At 24.6% G+C, this 22419-nt stretch overlaps 2 protein-coding genes across 2 annotated transcripts; both read left to right on the top strand.

Moving 5' to 3' along the window:
- Positions 1-14419: 14419 nt before the first annotated feature.
- BO70DRAFT_366838 (DNA repair protein SMC6) lies at positions 14420-19039 on the top strand. The gene is made up of 15 exons (XM_025544445.1): positions 14420-14505; positions 14616-14726; positions 14783-15189; positions 15243-15762; positions 15812-16039; positions 16098-16657; positions 16711-16804; positions 16864-17129; positions 17188-17844; positions 17895-17997; positions 18050-18208; positions 18261-18400; positions 18453-18501; positions 18550-18647; positions 18699-19039. Exons 2-15 carry the CDS (start codon positions 14646-14648, stop codon positions 18739-18741), a joined length of 3405 nt encoding a protein of 1134 aa, XP_025394408.1. The 5' UTR covers positions 14420-14505; positions 14616-14645; the 3' UTR covers positions 18742-19039.
- A 1213-nt stretch (positions 19040-20252) lies between these two features.
- Positions 20253-21935, top strand: dhh1 (DExD/H-box ATP-dependent RNA helicase DHH1; the record flags this gene model as incomplete). The annotated part of the gene is made up of 4 exons (XM_025541952.1): positions 20253-20296; positions 20359-20431; positions 20484-21080; positions 21132-21935. 4 exons carry the CDS (start codon positions 20253-20255, stop codon positions 21933-21935), a joined length of 1518 nt encoding a protein of 505 aa, XP_025394407.1.
- Positions 21936-22419: the final 484 nt, after the last annotated feature.

Here is a 22419-nt window from a genome sequence, read left to right as displayed (position 1 = left end):
TTATTTATAGATATATCTTATTTATATTATAATAAAATATTTGATTATTTATTCTTATTTTTATTTTTATAAGTTAATTTAAAATTAAACTAGCTTAAAAATAGAGATTATTATATATATTATTTAATTAGCTTTTTTAAAAAAGAAATTTCAGATTTCTATAACTAATTATTACTTGAAAATTTTATATTAATTCTAATTTAATATTTTATTATTTTAGATTTTATATAAATATAATAGTAAATAGTTTTTTATTATAAATTAAATAATTATATTTTATTAATATATTTTATTTTAAGAAGTATATATAGAACTATAATATATTATTATTATTATTATATTATAAAAAGACTTCTTTTATATTATAGTCAGATAAATCTATTTTTATAATTATTATATATTTAGAATAAAATAGAATTAGAATTAGATTAAAAAAATTTATTATTTAATTTATTAAAAATTATATAATAATTTAATATTTATTTAAAAACTATATTATTTTATATTAATTAGTTTAAGAGCTGTATTATCTCTGAAAGGTTTTTAATAAATTATTTATAGAAATTAGTAAAATTAAGGAATTTTTATATAGTTTTTATAATTATTAAAACTTTTTATTTTTAAAGAATCTAAATATTTATTAAATTTATTTAAACTTCTTTTTTATTTATATAATAAATTTAAAATATGTAGTTTTTTAAAAAAAATTATATTTTTTAATATCTAGATTAGAGTTGCTTAACCTGATCATTATATCTTAATCTTAATCTGGCCATAATCTAGTAGTTAGATTAAGATATAAAAAATATTTAATTATATAATTAAGATTAGATTAAGATATAATTATTATTATAACTATTTATATTTATTAATTAAAAAGATTAGATATAGCAGATAGATTAATAACTATAGATTAATTTATAATATATATATTTTTTTTATATAAATAATATATAAAGTATAATATATATTTTATTATAATATAAATATAATAATATTTTTTAGATATAATCTATTATTTAATCTATTTAATTAATTATTTTAAAAAATATATTATACTCTAAAAAAGACTTTTATAAAATTTAATATAAAAAAAATAAAAAAAATATAGAATATTTATTTTTTATATTATTTAAAATAATAATTATAATAATATAAAAATTATAAAGATTAGATCTCTATTTTTATCTAAATATATATAATAATTAAAAATTTAAATAAAATTAATTTCTTTAATTTTAATAATAATCTATTTTCTAAATTATCTTTAAAATTATTTATATTCTTATTTTTATTAATATAAAAAATAGTAATTATCTTATTCTTCTTTTATTTTTTAAATATAGAAATAATTAAATCTAGATTAAAATTATTAAATATATTCTAATATTTTTTATTTATAATAAAATAATTAATATATATTTAAAATATAATTATTTTAATTATATTAGAATAAAGACAGCTTCGGTAATAATAATAGATATTTTAAGAATTATTAAAAAAATATTTAATATTAATATTATTAATTATAATTAAGAGAAAATCTCTAGTTATTTAATAAAAAATAAAAAGCTAATTATAATAAAACTTTTAATAAATAAAAATATTAATATATTTTATAATATCTAAAATTATATTAATTTAATTAAAGATATCTTAAGAAATTATATATTTTTAATATTTAAATATATTTTAAGTTTTTTATATATCTTAGCTATAAATAAGAATCTTTAATATTTAAAAATATTATAAAAAATTTTATTCAAATCTGATAATAATTTAAAGATTATTAATAATATATTAATTTTTAAATTTAATTATAATAAAAAAAGAATATCTTCTTAAAAATAGTTTAATATTTATAATATTAATTAATATTATTATTTAATTATATATCTTTTTTAAACTTTTTAAGCTTTAATATTAGATTTAGAATAATTATAATTATATAGATATAGTTTTTTATTTAATAAATATAATAATAATATTTTTAAAACTTTTAATATATATTATATAAGCTCTTAAGAATTTTTCTTTTTTAGAATATCTGCTTTTTGTCTAGTCTGTTAATTAAATAATTTAAATAATTAAAAAATTATTATAAATATTATAAATCTTATAAATAATAAATCTATTATTTTAAGAAAGATAGAAAATAAAAAAAAAATATAAAAACTTAAAAAATATTTTATCTATTTTTATTTAATTATAATAAAATAAAAATAATTAATATTATTATATTTATAATATTAAATAAAATTTTTAATTATTTAATAAAAATTAAATATTTAATAAATTATAAAATAGATTAAGTTTTAGTAAATTTTATAATTAAAAACAAATAATAAATTAAGCTAGATTTAAGTTATTAAATAAATAAAAAAATTTTATAATATTAAAAGCTTATATTTATAAATTTTATAATCTTTTAAATTTATAATTAAAAATTAATATAATAAACTAGCTGATAGAAAATTTCTAGAAATTTTTTATAAAAAAAGATTTCATATTAATCTTTTATAAATAATTTCTAGAATATATTTTTTTAAAATTTTTTAAAATATTAAAAGAAATTTTAAAACTTTTATTATTATTATTTTATATATATTTAATAATATTATTTAAGATCTTAATTTAAAATTTTTATAAAAAAATATTAATTATAAACTAAATTATATAAATAAAATAAAGAATATAATATTAATTTTAAATAATTCTTAAAATATTAAAATTAATTAAAATATTATAAAGCTAAATATTTTAACTAAGTTAAGTTTAAAATTTAGCTAAGATTATATTAAATATTATATTATTAATATTTATATTATTAATTATTATATTTAATAATTAATAGATAAGATTATATTTATATAAGACTAATAAAATAATTATAGCTAGATTCTTATTAATATAAGATTTAGATATTAATTAAAAATCTAGTAAAATCTTATAATAATCTATATCTTTTATTAAAAAATATTTAATTAAAATAAAAAATATTTTTTAATTAAAACTAATTTTAAATTTAGTAGTTTATTATAATTAATATTTATTTAATATTCAGAAATTTTAATAATAATTATATATATCTTTTTTTAGATAGTTGTATAAAATATTTTTTAATTTATATTTAATTAAAAAAACTTAATTTTCAGTAGAAAAATAAAATAGTAAGATTAATTATCTATTTAAATCAAATATATTTAATAATTTAAAATAATAGATAATAAATAATTATAAAATATAAGATTTAACTTTAAAAATCCTGTTTATTATAAATTATAGAGATCTAGAAAAAGATAATAATTAAAAAAGATTTATTTTAAAAAAATAAATAAATATTTATAATAATTTTTTATTTAATATTTAATTAATTATTTATTTAAATATAATTAATAATATTTTGTTTTATAATTCTTATAGAAATAATAGCTTATAAAACTAGTTTTTAAGTTTTTAATTTCTAAATATTATAAAATATAAAGATATATAATATAATAAATATAAAAAACTTTATTAAAAAATAATATATCTTTTTAAAAATTATTTTATATTATTAATAACTTTTCTTAACTAAAATAAAATAACAGTTTTTAAATTTATATATAATTTTTAAAAAAGATTATCTTTTATTATTAATTCTAAAAAATAGAGAGCTTTTTTAAAAAAATTAAATATAAAATAATTTTTTAATTCTTTATAATATATATAATCTTAAGATTTAGAGAAAAAGAAAAGATCTGATTTAAAAAGCTTATCTTAGTTTAAATATTATTATTTATAAAGATTTAAGAAATATAAAAAGAAGACTTAATAATATTTTTTAAAAATAAATTAAATAATTATAATTAATTTATAATTCTAAAGCTATTCTATAAATAATAAATATAAAAAAATAAAAATAAAAAATTTTATAAAAATAGTTTATTTTATTTTAAAATATAATTTTATATAAATATAATTTATTATATTTTAATATATAGTTAAGATATTTATTATATTTTATTTCTTTTAATAAATCTAATAAACAGAAATTTATATTTAAAATCTAGAATTATAAAATAGTTTCTTTTTTTAAATAAAACTGCTTAAAATATAATAAATTAAAATAAAAAATAAATATTTATAAAAAAAATCTATAAAAGACTTTTATAGACTTTTTTATAAAAATTATAATATTATAATATAAATCTAGTATATTTTATTTATTTTATTTATCTATTCTATTTATTTAATCTATCTAATCTATTTAATCTATTTAATATATTTAATCTATTTAATATATTTAATATATTTAATCTATTTAATATATTTAATCTATTTTATTTTAATAATCTAATTATTTATAATCTTTTTAACTATCTATCTATTTCTAATTTTATTAATAACTCTTTAAGCTATATTTTATTTATAAATTTAAAAATAGTCTAATTCAGAAAAAATAATAAAATAAAAATAATATATTTATTCTTAATATTTTAATTAATAATTAATATATAGTTTTTCTAATATTTTATATAATATAATTAAAATATATAGCTAAACTAAAATAATAATTATATATTTTTATATATATTTCTTATTATAAAAATAATAATTTTATAAAAAACTGAATTTTATTAATATAACTAAGATTTCTTTATTATTTTTAATAAATAATAATAAAAAAGATATTAATTTCTGTCAACAATATGGGCAGACTGGCCAGTTCGCTGCCTAAGGCTCGCAAGTTTGCTGCCTAAGGCTTATCAGTTTGCGGCCTCAGGCCAGTTGGCTGTCTTAGATTATTAGTTGGCAGATTAATAATTCTGAGTTCTGTTTATCCCACAGCGAAGCAAGAGATCTTATTTTTATTAATTATTCTAGTCTCTATTTAATTACTGGTTTTATTATTCTTGGCCCTGTTTTATTTATATAATTTTTATATAATTTTTATATAATTTTATATATTTTTATGTGCTTTTGATAGCCAATTGGCTATAAATATAAATAAAAAGATCTCTTAGTTTTTAATTAGTTTTTTAATAAGTTTTAATTAAATTAAATCAGCTTTTAATCTTTTTCTAATCTTTAATTTTTTTATTATTTTTTTTATCTTTTTCTTATTTTTCTTTTATCTTTATCTTATTTTTATTTTATTTTTATATCTAATTTATATAAGAAAGTAAGAGTTTAGTAAAGTCTTTCTAAAAGATTAAAGAAAAATTCTTATTTAATTATCTAATTTTTAATTTTTTTTATTTTTTATTTCTTTTATTTTTCTCTTACTTTTATCTTACTTTTATATCTAATTTATATAAGAAAGTAAAAGTTTAATAAAGTCTTCTTAAGAAAAGTTTTTATTTCTTAAGAAAAATTCTTAATTATAAGTCTGATTATATTTTTATATTAATTTTTTATTAATATCTCTGAGACTCTTTATATTTTTTTGTTTTTTTTATTTTTATTTTATCTCTGACTTAAAATTTATATAGAAAATTATAGAATTTTTAAGTAAAAAATAAGATCTATCTAAATTCTTAAATTTTTTTGACTATTTCTTTATTATATCTTAAAATTAGTAATTTAAGAAAGTTTCTATTATTTTTAATAATTAATCTGATTAATTTCTTTAGATTAATCAAATTTAATTATTTATTATTAATAAGAGTATCTGAAAATATATAAATCTAGATTTATCTAAGAAATCTAATTATTTTATTAAGCTAGTTGCTATATCTATTTTAGACTTTAATTATTATATTATTTTAATAGTAGATCTCAGTGAATTAGATTGTTTTTTATATTAAGAAATTATAAATTAATTTAATTATTAATTTAAGAAATAGAAGAAAATCATCTCTGGACTAGTCTTTTTAAATTTATTAATAAATTTTATATTAAATAAGCAAAATCAGTATGCTATACTTAATTTAAAAAGATCTTACTAAATTTTATAAGTTCTAAAGAAGAGGATTATTTCTATTAATTAATTCTATATAAAAGAAGTTATTAATAAATATTATAAACTATAATTCTCAGAAACAAAGAATTTTATTAAAAATTATATAACTTAATAAGAGCTTGTTTATTTAAAAATAATAAAGCTAAAATTAAATAAGATTACTAGTTTTATTTAGATAATCTATAACTTTCTTAAATTAGTTCAGAAAATAATAGATAATTTTGTAATAATTTAATAATTAAAATTAATTAATAATAAGAATAATCAGAAAGAATTATCTGAGTTTTTTAAGATAATATAAAGAGTATATAATTAGATTTATCTAAATTCTTAAATTAAATAATTTATTAAGTTAGTTAATAGTAATAGTAATAAAATTAGCTATATCTTTTTTTAAGATTTTTTAAATAATTCTAAATTAACTATTTTAATAATTGTTTTAATAACTAAGTTAAAACAAACTTCTTAAAACAGTAAAATATTAATAAAAAGATAAAGATTTAAGAATTAGCTCTGCTTATATAAATTAAATAAGAATAATAAATTTTATAATTTTAATAATTATTTCTATATTAATAAGAAACTAAGAGATTCTGAATAAAAGTCTAAGATTAAAATCTTAAATTATTTTAGAAATATTTTCAGAAATAATTCTAAATTAAAATATTTCTTTAAATAATACTGCCAGGCTTATTAAATACTGTCTTTATTTAATAAAAATAATAAAGTAACTAATAAAGCAGAAAAAATCTTCTTAGTAATAAGTTAATAAACTATCTATTTAGAATAATTATTAATATTTTATTTATTTTAATAAACTTTTAATACTGCTTCAGATAGTTATATTTATAATTTTTTGAATTTTTTTATTAATTATACTTCTATTATAAATAAAAATAGATTAGTAAGAGTAAAAGATACTGTCTTAATTATTTAAGATTATAAAATAATTATTTTTTATTTTATTTGTCTAAATAAAAAAAATCTATATTTTAAACTTAAAGAAGTAATCTATATTTTTTAATTTTATATAAATATTCTCTCAGCTGCAAAAGCTGACAAAAAGAGACTATTTTTAAATAAAAGAAATAGATTTCTTAAACAGGCAGATAAAACTTTATTATATTAAATTAAGAAAATCAAAAAAATATATTATATTTAATAAGAATAAAAATCTAGTTCTGCTATAATTATTACTGCTAAATTAAATTAGTTAGCTGCTAAGATAAATTAGTTAGCTATTTTAGGCTTATTAGTTCATAGTCTTAAGCTAATTAAACTCTCAGAATATTAATATATAATATCTAGAACAGCCAAAGAATAATATAAAAGATTAGAATATTCTAATAAAAAAGTTCTAAATTATCTAAGTAATTTAGTTCAGAGAATTAATATTATTAATTTACTAAAATAGACTAGCTCAGATAAGCTAAGCTAAATTAAAAAATATTTTATATATAAAATTAGCTAATTAGAAAGGCAAATTTTAAGATAAAAATTTAAGAAAAAAAGTCAGATATTTAAATTAATTTATTAAAACTTAATTTATATAATAAATAGAATTAATAAACAGAGATATATTAGTTATTTTTATTATTTTTATTTAAAATTTTATCTAGAACAAGTTCTAACTTCTAAATTAGATATTTTAGAATTAATTATTAATATAATTTAATTAATTATTAATTAGTTTAGAATAATATTTAAGAGATTTTATTCTAATCAGAACTGAAATCTTAATATCTTTCTAATCTAGACTAATATTAAAGATTTATTAATTAATTATTTACTAGTTTATTAGTCAGAGCAAAATCTATATATAAAAAGATCCAGAGCTCTAATTATTTTTAAAATAAGAAGTTTATTAATTAATTCAGGACTTCTTATATTTTTATAGTCTAAAATAATAGATTCAGCTATTTTTATTCTAAATAGAATATTAAATAAATAATTAAATTAAAAAATATTATATAAAATTATCTGAAAAAGTCTTTTATAATTATCTAAAAAATCAGATATTTTCTGTTTAAGAAAATATAGATTATATATCTATATCTGAATTAGTAATTTATTTAAAGAAGATAAACTAGGACCTAGAGCCCTAATTAATTATCTAATTAATTATTAGATAATTAATATTTAATAGATCTGGGTGCCTATTTTTAAAAGAGTAATTTTAATTTATAATATTATTTTTAATAAAAATTTTAATTATAAATAATATACTGAATTCAAAAATTTATTAATAAAGTAAAAAATAACTAAATTAGTTAATTCTATTTAGTTAGAATAATTAGATATCTTTATTTCTGAAGAATCTGAAGAATCTGATATAGATAAAAATCTTTCTAATTTAGAAATATTAAAATAAATATCTAAATCTTTATTGAGTAATTAATTAAAATAAGACTAGTTAATAATCTCAGGCCAGTTAACTGCTGAGCCAAGCCAGTTAACAGTCTTAGATAATTAGTTGAATATCTTATAAAATAATAATATAATTATAGAGGATTTATTATCTTTATCGCCTGATTTATCTTCTTTATCACCTCAGATTCTTATTAATAATTTAAATATTAATAAGCTGATTAATAAAACTAAATTCTTAGATATTAAATTAATTAAAGATCTGAAACAGATCTGCTCAGAATTATCTAATCTTAATTTTAAAAGAACTAGACTTATTCTCTAAGTTATTTAAATAATAATTAATTATATTAATAAGAATAAAATTCTTTATATTAATTTTTTATCACTTTTATCTTTATCTATTAACTAATAAAAAATAAGAAATTATATATTTTCAAGCTAATTTACTCAGACTGTTAAAACTAAAATTAATTAATTAAAAGCTCTAAATACTTGGAATATATATTTAATTTATAAAACTAATAAAGCTGAAGTATTATTATTAAAATAAGTATTTTTATATAAATTTAATAAAACTAATTATCTGACTGATTTTAAAGTCTGAATTTATATTAGAGATAATTTATAAATATTTAATTAATTAAAAATATATACTAGTACTCTTGCAGCCAGATTTATATAGATTTTTTTAATTCTAATTATTATATTTAATCTGGAAATCAATTAACTGGATATAATTACTGTCTTTTTTAATAATTTTATTAAGAAGAAAATCTATATAGATCTAATTTCTGAATTAGAAAATAAATAAACAGTTTTTCTATTATAAAAAGCTTTATATAGATTAAGATATTTACTATTTCTTTAATAAAATATTCTAAAATAGAGACTAATAGTCCTAGGGCTTAAGTCTATTCAGAAAGATTAATATATTTTTATTAATAAATTTATAATTTTAATAATTTTTATAAATAATATAATTTATATATTTTATAAATCAAATTATTAAAAATTCAATAAATTTAAGTAAGAATTAATAATATTATTTAAATTTAAAGATCTTGAAGAGATTAATTTATTTCTTAATATTTAAATCTTATATAATTACTTAAATAGAAAGTTATAAATTTAATAATTAAACTATATTAATAAGATTATTAATAAATTTAATTTAGAATAAAGAAAAAGCTCTAAATTCCTACTTCTAAGTAAGAAATTAGTAAAGAATCTACTTTATTAGATTATTATTAATTAAATTTATAAATTTTAGCAGAAAATAGGATCAGCTTTATATTCTATAATTTAAATTAGATTTAATATTATTAAATTATACTAGTTAATTTTAAAATATCTAATCAATTTAAGTTCTAAATATCTCAGAACTGTGAATTATTTAATCTTTTATTTAAAAAAAATAAAAAACTTGACTATTAAATTTAGCTCTAGTTCTATTTTATTTTATATAGCTAATAATATTAGTTTTGCTAATAATCAAGATTATACTAGCTTAATAAAATATATTATTTATTTATTTAATAGCTCTATTAATTAGCTAAGCAAGAAATAATATTATATAACTTTTTTAATTACTAAAGCTAAATTATTAGTTCTAATTATTATAATTAAATAACTTTTTTAATAAAGAAGATTTTTTAAATAAATAGGATTTAATTCTAATTAATACTTCTTTATATTATATAATAATTATTAAACAGTTAAAATTCTTATTAATAAGAATTTTTTATTTTAGACTAGTCTAAAATATATTAATATTACTAATTATTAGCTAAGACAAGAAGCTCTGAATAAAATAATTAATATTTAATAAATATTTATTAATAAAATATAAGTAGATAATCTGACTAAGTAGTTTCTTAATTAGAAATATACTTAATTTATTAAATAGTTAAATATAATAATTTATTAAATTCTATTATTATTATTTTCTATTTTAGTAATTTGTTTACTTTAGTTTTTTCTGATATTTTATCTTATTAAAACTACAGAAATATATTAATAATATAAGCAGACTAACTAGTTTACTGTCTAAGATTTATAAGTTTACTATCTAAGACTTATTAGTTTATAGTCTCAGATTAGTTAATTATCTTAGATTATTAGTTAATAGATTAATAATTTTAAGTTTTACTTATTCCGCAGTAGAGCAAGAGATTTTACTTTTATTAATTATTTTAGTCTTTATTTAATTACTAATTCTATTATTCTCGGCCCTATTCTATTTATATAATTTTTATATAATTTTTATATAATTTTATATATTTTTATATACTTTTGATAGCTAATTGACTATAAATATAAATAAAAAGATCTCTTAGTTTTTAATCAGTTTTTTAATAAGTTTTAATTAAGTTAAATCAGTTTTTAGTCTCTTTCTGATTTTTAATTCTTTTTATTATTTTTTTTATCTTTTTTTTATCTTTCTTTTATCTTCACCTTACTTTTATCTTACTTTTATATTTAATTTATATAAGAAAGTAAGAATTCAGTAAAGTCTTTCTAAGAAATCAGAGAAAAGTTCTTACTTAATTATCTAATCTTTGATTTTTCTTATTTTTTACTTCTCTTATCTTTCTCTTACTTTTATCTCACTTTTATATCCAATTTATATAAGAAAGTAAAAGTTCAATAAAGTCTTCTTAAGAAAAGTTCTTACTTCTTAAGAAAAGTTCTTAATTTCTTTTTTAATTATATTTTTTTAATCTAGAAAGCTTTTTTTTATATATTTTTAAATAATAATAAAGATAATTAGATTAATAACTATTTAATTTAAATATATCTTAATTATATTAAAGCTTAAAAAGATATAATAAATAGATCTTAATATTAAGAATAATTAAAATAATTAATTATCTAATTTCTAGTTATATTATAATCAGATATAAAAACTTTCTTAATCTAATTATAATCTGATAATTAGATATAAAAATTCTAATTAATCTAATCTGACCTGGCTGTTAGCCACTCTAATCTAGATATAATTCTGTTTTATTTAATTTAATAAAAATCTTTTATATATATTCTTAATATCTTTCTAGAGAGCTGCTTAAGTAAATAAATATATTATTTATATAAATTAAACAAAACTTATCTTAATATTCTTTAAGAATTTAATTAATAAATTTCTAAAAGATACTTAAAATATTAATAGGATTAAAAAGAATTATTAATTATTTATATAATTTATATTTTATATAAAAGATTATTATTTATTCTTAACTTTTAATAATTTATATATAATAAAAAACAGAGAAACTATTAAGCTTAATAAATTATTGAGCTTATTAAATCTAATTAAATATTTTCTAAATTAAAGATAAAAAATATTAATTCTTTTTAATAATTATATTTAGTATATAATAATTTATATAGAAATAAAGTCTTTCTTCTAGTTTTTATATAAAAAGAATAAATATTATAATAAATAAATAGCTGACTTTAATAAAGTTTTTATTTAATAATTTTATTAGTATTTTTATAATATTAATAATTTATTATAAGATATATTATATAAAAGATTTTATAATATCTAAGAATCTTATTTATTTTTTTATATTAATTTAATTATATAATTTATATCTTTGCTATAATAAAACAGTAATTTATTCGCAAATAAAGATTTAAAGAATTAAAAAAGCATATAATAATAAATATTTTAAGATTTTTAATTTTTATATATTAATATTATTATAAATATATATTTATAATAGCAGCAGAAATCTGAGTGATCTTTATTTTTAATTTTCGTGAAATTAAATTATATAATTCTAGTTTTTATTATATAAAAATATAATTAGCTCTATTTTAATTTTAGCTATATATTAAATCTTTTTATTTAAAATAATTCTAGAATAAGATTATACTTAAGTCTATTTAATAAAATATAAAAAAAGGCTTTTTTTAAATATATATCTATATTTAGATAAGTTTATATAATATATATTAAATATTCTATCTATTCAATAGTTTTTTTATTAGTTAGAAAATAATCTTTATTATTAATAATTCTTTTTAGTATATAAATATTTTATTAATTATTCTATAGCTTAAATAATTATTATTTATTAATATTTTTATTATAATATTATAATTTAATAATATTTATATTTTAAAAAAATTATTCAGATATACTTTCTTAAAATATTTTTAATTTAATAATATTTTTCTATTATTAATATTCTCTAATATATAACTTTATACAGAATTTATTTTTCTTAACTTTTTATTATTTAATATTTTAATAGATTTTATTATAGCTACTTTACTTAGTTTATTTTTATAATTTTATATAAAATATTTATTATTTTTATATTTAAAATAGAGTTTTTTTTTATTTTTTTTAATTGTTTTTAAAATTTATTACAGAATAATATTCTTCCAAGAAAGATTTTATTTTTTAAAAAACACTTTTTAAATAAAAAGTCATAATCTTGATTAATATAGTTTTTTAGTTTATTTTATTTAAATAATAAGAATTTTATTTTAGAGTATTTATATAATAAATATTATAATTAATCTTAAGAAATTAATTATAATATTCTTTATATAAATTAGCTTTCTTTATTTAAATTATATTTTTAATAATTATTTAATAAATAATAGTATTAAATTTAGTTTTTTTTTAATTATTTAATTAGCTAATATTATTAATAATAATATAAATTTTATTAAATTTTTTAAGAAATTTCTCTAGATTTTTTTTTCTTATTTTATTATTACAATTTATATAAAAGTCTTTTTTTTATATCTAAATTTTTAAATAATTAATTTATTATTTATAATAAATTATTTTATTATGTAATTTTTATTATTTTTTATTTAAAAATAATTTAAAAAAGTATATATTATTTATCTTTTTTATAAAAATAATTATAAATATAATAAATTTTTTTTATTTTATTCATAAAATATTTTTTATTAATAAAAAATTTTACATAAAGCTTTTTGTAAAAAAATAATATATTTTAAAAAAAATTTTAAATAAAATCTAAAAAGTAAGTTCAGAATTATATAATTAAATATTAAATAAAAAATAATATTTTTAATATAAATAATAATATAAAATATTATTATAAGCTTTTTAGTTAGATTTATAGCTGAGCTTTTATTATCTAATATTTTTATTATTATTAATTAAAATATATTTATTAATTATTTAAATCTATTTATAATATATATACTATTTATATAAATTCTTAAATAATTTTTTAATTATTATAAATTATTAAGTAAAAAGAATTTATTATTTTTATATATTAAATAATTTTTAATTCTTAAGAGATTATCTCTTAATAATAATTAATTTCTAATATTAAAAAGATAATTAAATTAAATTAATCTAATAATTAATTATTAATACAGAAAAAATTAATAAAAAAAATAAGAATATTTAAATTATATTTTTTTTATCTTTTTATATAATATTATTTTTTACTTTATTTAATTATTTATTTAATTATAATATATCAAACAAAGTATCCACACAGGTATTGCTGAGTCTTTGGGATTTGAAGGGTTTATACAAGAACCCCATAACATATTGGTCTAATAAGATAGACTAGCTAAGTCAGATAGCTCTGGGATGTATCCTATAATATAATTAATTTCTAATATTAGAAGAATACTGAATAATTAAATTATATTAATTTAATCATTAACTATTAATATAAAAGAAATTAATAAAAAATAATAATATTTAAATCATATTCTTTTATTTTTTTTTATAATACTATCTCTTGCTTTGTTATTGTTTCAGTATGTCGCGCAGATATTGTCAAGCATTTGGGATTTGAAGGGTTTGTACAAGAACCCCATAACATATAATATACTGCGGTTAAATAGTTCTTATTATATAATAATAATATTAGATAAAGCTATTCATAAATAGTAAGATAGTGATAAAAATAACATTATTATAACTAGCTAGATAATAAGAACTTATAGATAAGATTATCTATACTATTAATAGCCGCAAGTGGCAACTGCTCACTATGGCAGGTTCGATCCGCCTCCTTTTCACCGCCTTTGGCAGTACTACATCATTAAAGTCCCAGTCTTGAATCACGTGTATAGGCTGACGCGCGACACGCGACTTATATCACTAATAAGCTTCTCTGAACACGGAACAAAGATGCGATTTTTGCTTTCAGCCTCAGCGGATGGAAATTGAGCCGGTGGGTAAAAAGCGGGGTTCCGTTTCTTTGTTTGTCTTTTCCTACAAGGAGACCTTCCGACCTCTTTTTCTACTTACTCAAAGCATAGGGTATGGCTTATTAGGTATTAGGTCTCTTCATACTGCAGTCGCCGTTTCTCAATGCCATCAATGAAACGCCCTCAGGTATATTTGGGGCCAGAAGTCTCAAGCGAAGAGGATAACTCCAGCCCTTCGCCATCGGTAAGCGTCATCCGGTAGTGTCTATTTTGAAGAGCGAGCTGACCCGGGTACCATAGCAAAAACGCCTTCGGACATCGAGTTCTCTTGTTTCTGGAGGCAGTGATGATTCAGTAAATGATATCAACGAAGAGAGGAGGAAACGATCTATAACACAAGCTCTCGATGACGAAGAAGATGAACTTGAACTGCGCGCTACCCAAGTCATCCAGGAAAAGTATTCCTTCGCCAGTGATGAGCCAAACCTGCCGGCCGAGCATGGCATACTAGAACGCGTAGAATGTTACAATTTTATGTGCCATGACCAGTTCTATGTCGAGCTGGGGCCCCTGATTAATTTCATTGTGGGCAAAAACGGCAGCGGCAAGAGTGCAGTTCTCACAGCCATAACCCTTTGCCTAGGTGGTAAAGCATCTGCTACCAACCGAGGTCAAAGCTTGAAAAGCTTTATCAAGGAAGGCAAAGAGTAGGTAATACCAAGCCCTTTGAGTACAATGGAGTTCTAAAATTGGTGTCCAGGAATGCGACGATTGTCGTGCGAATAAAAAACCAGGGAGATGGCGCTTACATGCCGGATGACTATGGCAAGTCTATCGTTATAGAGCGTCACTTTTCCAGAAATGGCACAAGCGGGTTTAAGATAAAATCGGAAAGTGGACGAATTGTTTCAACAAAAAAGGCCGAACTTGACTCCATCATTGACTACTTTACTTTGCAATTTGACAACCCAATGAATGTTCTTTCTCAAGATATGGCCCGCCAATTCCTCAGCACATCAAGCCCCAGTGAAAAGTATAAGTTCTTTGTCAAGGGTGTGCAACTGGAACAACTGGACCAAGATTATCGGCTGATTGAGGAGTCCGGTGACCAGATTGAGGAGAAATTAAGAAGTAGAGAGCAGGATATTGTCATCTTACAAAGTCGAAGAGATGCAGCGAAACGGAAATTGGATATATCTGATCAACATGAATCCCTGCGACAGAAGATGAACAGTGTCCGAAGGCAAATGGCTTGGACCCAAGTTGAGGAACAAGAGAGGGTATGTACGTTTCTGTTAGGGATGAATATGTATTTTTGACAGAGAGCAGGTACGGGATTCCTTGCAGGACGAAATTCTCAGGGCAGACAACAACATTACGGTAGCTGAAGATAGCTTGGGTAGCTATGATGTTGCTATACAAAGGGCCGAGGGCGAATCTGAGGCCGCTACTGAATATGTTCAACAAGCCACTGCCAAACTCAATCAAGCAGAGGATGAAAAAAACGAAGTCAAATCGACCTGGGACGCTCAGATGAGTGAGCGACATGATCTACAGGTATCACCGGCCCTTGCCTCGAGCTCGCTTTCAGAAGATTTTTAACGTTGGTGCGCAGGCTGAGCAACGGCAAATCAGAGAATATCTCAAAGATGCAGAAACGAGAATTTCCAAAACGCAGCAAAATATCGATAAGGAGAATCGACGTCTAGCCGAGATCAGCGGTGGAAGCTACTCTAGAAAGCAAGCAGAACTCGAGCAAGCAAAAGCAGAAGCCGCCCAATTCCGTACTCAATATGAGGAGCACGAAAAATATGCCAGTTGTTTGGATCAAGACATTGATAAAGCCGAAAAGGAGGTGAAGTTAGCCGCAGTGCCACTGGCCAAACTCAAGGCCGATGTTGAAGAGGCAGAATCATCCTTACTGAATATGAACAGAAAAGGAGGGCCTCGGAGCTCAGGTTTCCATGAAAATATGCCAGTTCTTCTTAACAAGATTGAAAAGGAACAATCCTTCTCTAGGCGTCCTGTCGGGCCTATCGGTCATTACGTGCGCCTGCTGAAACCTGAATGGTCTTCCATACTCGAGAATTCGTTCGGCGCCACATTGAACAGCTTTATCGTTGCCTCAATAAATGACAGGGACATTATTTCAGAGATAATGAACAAGGTGAATTGGTAAGTATCTTCAGGTCTGCTTCAGTTTTGGAAGATTTTAACGAAAATTGAAGTGTTTGCCCTATCATCATAGGGGGTGATCAACGCCTTGATACATCAGACAAAGAGCCGGAACCTCAGTTCGTTACAGCCTTGCGGATCCTTCAGGTCAGATATTCCTTTGGTACAATCTAGTAGGGTTTCTTTTACTCTAATTTCAGCTTTAGATCGAGGACGAGTCAGTCCGTCGACAGTTGATTATCAATCATGGCATAGAACAGATGCTGCTCATTGAAAACATAGAGGAAGCATCCTCGGTTCTCTTCGACGGGGAGGCTCCTCGAAACGTAAAGCGGTGTTATTGCATTAACCAAGGAGATAGACGCAAGGGCTTTCATCTCTCTTATAGCCGGTCAGGTGAGCCAAATCACGCACCGGTTCCGGCCTACAATGGGAGCCCTCGCATGAAATCTGACTTGGAATCACAAATAAGGTGATTTTTGATCAACTCCTTCTATGGCAATGTCATTGGTACTCATAGCTTTTCTTAGAGTGCAGCAGAGTGTAGTGGCAGAACTGAAGACGAATCTCAGTCATCAAGAACAACAATTTCGATCTGCCCGGACTCGAGTGGAAAGCTGCAAAAAAGCCCGTGTGAAACATGAGCGAAGGGCCAACGAACTACGAGTTGCGCTACAACAAAAGGAAGATCGGGTTGAAGAACTCACCGACACACTCGATAGAGAAGCTGTCGAAGATGGGAGCCTTGATGTGCTACGAGCTACTCTTCGTGAGGCTGAAGAGGAGAAGAGCATTAATGACGGGTCTTTAAGGGACAGCGTGGATGCTATGAACAGAATGGTAAAGGCATTAAAAGCAGCCAAACAAGTGCTCTCAGCCAAAGAAGCCGAAATCACCGTCATAGCTGAAGAGCTAAGAGTTGCTCAGAATGAGGAGTACATCGCTAAAGAAAAGCGCCGAAAAATTATAGGTGATAAAAATGCAGCAATTGAGAAAATCAATGACAGCAAACAGGACAGGGAAAGACTGTACAGCAAAAGAGATGAGATTGCGGCACGTATTCTTGAATACAGCGAGAAAGCGAGCATAATCTCCCCACGCGTTGCAATTGATGAAGGCGAAACTGGTGCTAGTCTGGACAAAAAGCTTGACCATCTTGAAAACGAACTCGGACGCTACAACCAACAGTGAGTGGGAAAATTCATGTACTGTCAAACACTTGCTTACGATAATTTAGGCTAGGAGCGTCTCGCGACGAACTCTCTGCCGAAGTTGCGAAGACAGCTGAATCCTATGATCGGGCTCTAAAGCAGGTTGAGGAGTTCAAATTATTGGCTGAAGTACATATGATGCCTTTCTCGCAACAATTACACCTTCTAACAGTTAATCTAGGTACTCAAAGCAACACTTAAGCTTCGCAAAAACCGCTGGCTCATTTTCAGGTCACATATTTCATCACGTGCAAAAGCACAATTCACGTACCTTTTAAGTGAAAGAAGCTTTCGGGGTCGACTCTTAACCGACCATGAGGGCAAACTCTTGGATCTCCAAGTATGTGTCCTTACTATCTTTCCCCCTCAGCAGTACTAACAATGCTCCATAGGTGGAACCTGACATAACAAAAGACAGTGCCGGTCGTGGTGCAAGGACGCTTTCTGGTGGTGAGAAGTCGTTCTCTCAGGTTTGCCTTCTATTGGCGTTGTGGGAGGCTATGGGTTCTCCAATTCGCTGCTTGGATGAATTGTAAGGCTCCGTGTGTTTCTACCATCTCTTGAGGCTGATTTAATCTTGGCAGTGACGTGTATATGGATCATATCAATAGGAAGATGGCTATCGATATGCTTGTATGTTGGAAACACCAATGTAGTAGAGGCTTGCTGATGAGACAATAGATGCTCGCTGCTAGACGATCCATCGGGCGGCAGTTCATACTTATCACACCTGGGTCAAGAGCTGAGATCAGTCTGGCACCTGATGTCCGAGTTAAGGAGTATGTATATTCATGACATTTTATAGACTGGTACTTACATGACTTGTCCAGGTTAGCCGAGCCAGAGCGAGGACAGACAAGACTGCCCTTTTAACAGCAGCTTTTTAAGTGATTGCCACGTACCTATGTCATTCATTTTTCCTTTCCTGCCCTGTACTCTGTCTTTTTCTTACCACTAATCTTCTTACGCTCCCTCTTCTTCACATATTCGTTTTGGACGTCTTTCTCACGTGCTATCCTAAAAATGTATCAGATCTCAGCCTGTGATGTCTCTCGTCGTCATTTTATCCAGTAGATATTTCCCCTCCGGGTTGCGTTTGCGTTTGGGGTGTGAGATATATGGGCAATAATAGTTATCTGTCAAATTACACTATCCTGGCATGTAAAAATCGAACCTACCTACAAAGATGGCTGTCTTGAATACCTAAAAAGGTAAGAAAGCTCGGAGGAATTGGGTATTTGCGAAACTTAATCGGCTCACGAAGTGAGTGGTACACCATTCCATGAACAAGCGCATCTATGGGCATATCTATATCATGGATACTTAGCAGTGTTCTACCTAAGTACGCACCTAAAGGTAGGTAGGTATCTTAGTATCTATCCCAGGTACTGTGGTGGTATTGCCAGTGAACGAAAAACAAGCCGGGTCCAGAAAGGCGGTAAGCGCGCTTTGCCCACCCGGAACAGACTACTTACCAGTACGGAGTACGGAGCTCTACTGACTGCCAAGTACGTAAGGCCTCCTACGGAGTACCTCCGGGGCTAGGTATCTAGGTAGTTAGTTAGCTATCTAGGGGCTGAGGTACTCTGTAGTACATAGGTACGGAGTACGGACTCCGTACCTCGTTGTACCCTACCTACTGGTAGGTAAGTAGTAGTGTAGTTCTAGTACGCCGTAGAGCACATGACTACCTAGTGAGTGGGTATGCTACGGCATCTACTACCCCGTATCAATATGTATGGATGTATTATTCACCTTACCTCCCACCCACCACATTGAAGTTTTCCATCTTTCCCACTTCGCTCTTCCACGATAAGCCATTTGCCTTCTCTCCCTACGACCAACCTTTATCAAACAAAATTTCCTAACATCTCCAACATCTAGAAACTCAAACACACCACTGATCCGTCTGACTAGCTCGAATCATAGCCTACATTCAATTCAGACAACCCTTGGAGTCTCGTTCTTGACTTCCACATCGACGGCCTTTGCACACGGGCACTTTGCCTTAGGACGCCTTGAGGTCTTTACAAAGGAATCAACAAGTTAATTACCAGACCAGGCAGACCCCTTACATACGTCCCTCTCTCTTTCTTCTCTCATCCCCAGCCCTTGTATTCTGTCAAGTAGCCTCGTGCGTTGGCATCGCGGAATCACCAACTCATCCATCCACCCTGTCGCCTCGTGTGTTGTTCCTCCCAAGTGTTGATCAAGATACTTTGAAATATTGTGTTTCCAGCACCCTTAAAGTACTGGGCCAACATCAATCTTCTCGTGCTTGCTTGGTCTAATCTGGCTGCATCCATCAACAAATCCCTCCCGGGTTGTCTGTTCCTATATTGCCATCACTTTGTAACTCTTACGTCTCTCGATAATCAACCACCATGGCAGACGCGCTAGCCTCACAGTTGAACAACACGACTTTGGGGTATGTTATTTCCATACGCTGACTGGTGAATCCCGTCACGCTCTAACTCCATGCTCTTGTAGGGATGCAAACCCAGACGCGAAGTGGAAAGATCAATTAAATGTCCCTGCAAAGGATGCAAGGCCGCAGACTGAGGTTTGTCTCCGCGTATATCTGCATATCTAAGCTGCAGCCTGACCCGTTACAGGATGTGACTGCTACAAAAGGCTTAGAATTTGAAGATTTCTACATCAAGCGTGAGCTTATGATGGGTATATTCGAAGCTGGTTTTGAGAAGCCATCTCCTATCCAGGAAGAAACGATACCAGTAGCTCTCACCGGCAGAGACATTCTGGCGCGAGCCAAAAATGGCACGGGGAAAACAGCAGCTTTCGTCATTCCTACCTTGGAGCGCATAAATCCCAAGAGCACGAAGACACAGGCACTGATTCTTGTTCCAACAAGAGAGCTAGCTCTCCAAACGTCACACGTTTGCAAGACGTTGGGGAAACATCTAGGCATCAATGTCATGGTCACCACAGGAGGAACTGGCTTGATGGACGATATCATCAGATTGAATGACGCGGTTCACATACTTGTTGGAACCCCGGGAAGGGTCCTGGATCTGGCTAGCAAAGGAGTAGCTGATCTGTCTGAATGTCCTACTTTTGTCATGGACGAGGCCGACAAGCTATTGTCACCCGAATTTACACCGGTTATTGAGCAACTGCTATCGTTTCATCCTAAGGACCGTCAGGTCATGCTGTTCAGCGCCACATTCCCCTTAATTGTGAAGTCATTCAAGGTATGTTTGGATTGACCTCTGTCACTACCGACGCGCGCTAATATCTCCTAGGACAAACACATGCGCAATCCTTACGAAATAAATCTTATGGACGAGCTCACCCTGCGCGGAATCACCCAATATTATGCCTTTGTGGAGGAGAAACAGAAGGTTCACTGTCTGAACACCCTCTTTTCCAAGCTGCAAATCAATCAGTCGATAATCTTCTGCAACTCCACTAATCGAGTTGAACTACTCGCAAAGAAGATAACGGAGTTAGGATATTCATGCTTTTATTCCCACGCGAGAATGCTCCAGCAACATCGAAACAGGGTTTTTCACGATTTTCGGAACGGAGTTTGCCGGAATCTAGTTTGCTCGGATTTGCTTACTCGGGGTATCGACATCCAAGCTGTTAATGTGGTCATCAACTTCGATTTCCCGAAGAATGCCGAAACTTATCTCCATCGAATTGGTCGGTCCGGCCGCTTCGGGCATCTCGGTCTCGCTATCAACCTCATAAATTGGGAAGACCGCTTCAACCTGTACAAGATTGAGCAAGAGCTTGGAACCGAAATCCAGCCTATTCCACAAAACATCGACAAGAAGCTCTACGTTTATGACTCCCCAGACACCATTCCACGCCCCATCTCGAACCCATCGCAACCACATACCACCACGGCTCCCAACCCAAACACCGGAGAGCGTCGTCACAACCATCATGCAAATAGTGGACAATATCAATACGGCAGAAGCCGTGGTACCTATCGCGGAGGTCGAGGACAGGGTCAGCGACGCAGTATACAAAACGAGACCAAGTTTGGTGCGCCTCAAGGACAGTCGAGCAGCAAATCTCACCCAACACAGGTGTTATAGGCAGCAGTTTCAGAATTAAGGGAGTATATCTGTCTGCCCGTCCTGTTCTTTTTTTTTTCTATTTCTTTCTCCTCTATATTGTTATCTGCCCTCCCTTCTACTTCTTACATGAAAACGGCAAGTTACAATGACTCGTCTACTTGCTGGTCTGAGCACCTTTTACTTCTGCTTTTCGTACTGTTACTGTTGCCCTTTTTTGATTCGTTTCATATCAACTATGACCATACGATAACGCTTTGAGGTTTCTGTATTATACTATGCGCTGTCTCCGCCTTCTCATTATCTGCGCTTTGTTTTCTTCTCTGGTTTCCGTCTTTCATCATGCACCATTTTTGGACCTTGTCGTATCTAATGGTGTGCTTTATGTTGAATGGGCCACTGTACGCGCGTTCTTGCTTGATCAAATGTACATATGTTTCCTGACACTGCATCAATGATCCCGGACCGGGGATCATGGCGCTTCCTGGCTTTCTCCGTTTGACCT

Source organism: Aspergillus heteromorphus (genome assembly GCF_003184545.1).
Source record: "Aspergillus heteromorphus CBS 117.55 chromosome Unknown BO70scaffold_54, whole genome shotgun sequence".
In the NCBI taxonomy this organism is placed as follows: Eukaryota; Fungi; Ascomycota; class Eurotiomycetes; order Eurotiales; family Aspergillaceae; genus Aspergillus; species Aspergillus heteromorphus.
The sequence above is the reverse complement of the archived record's forward strand: the minus strand, read 5'-3'. Positions and strand labels throughout refer to the sequence as shown.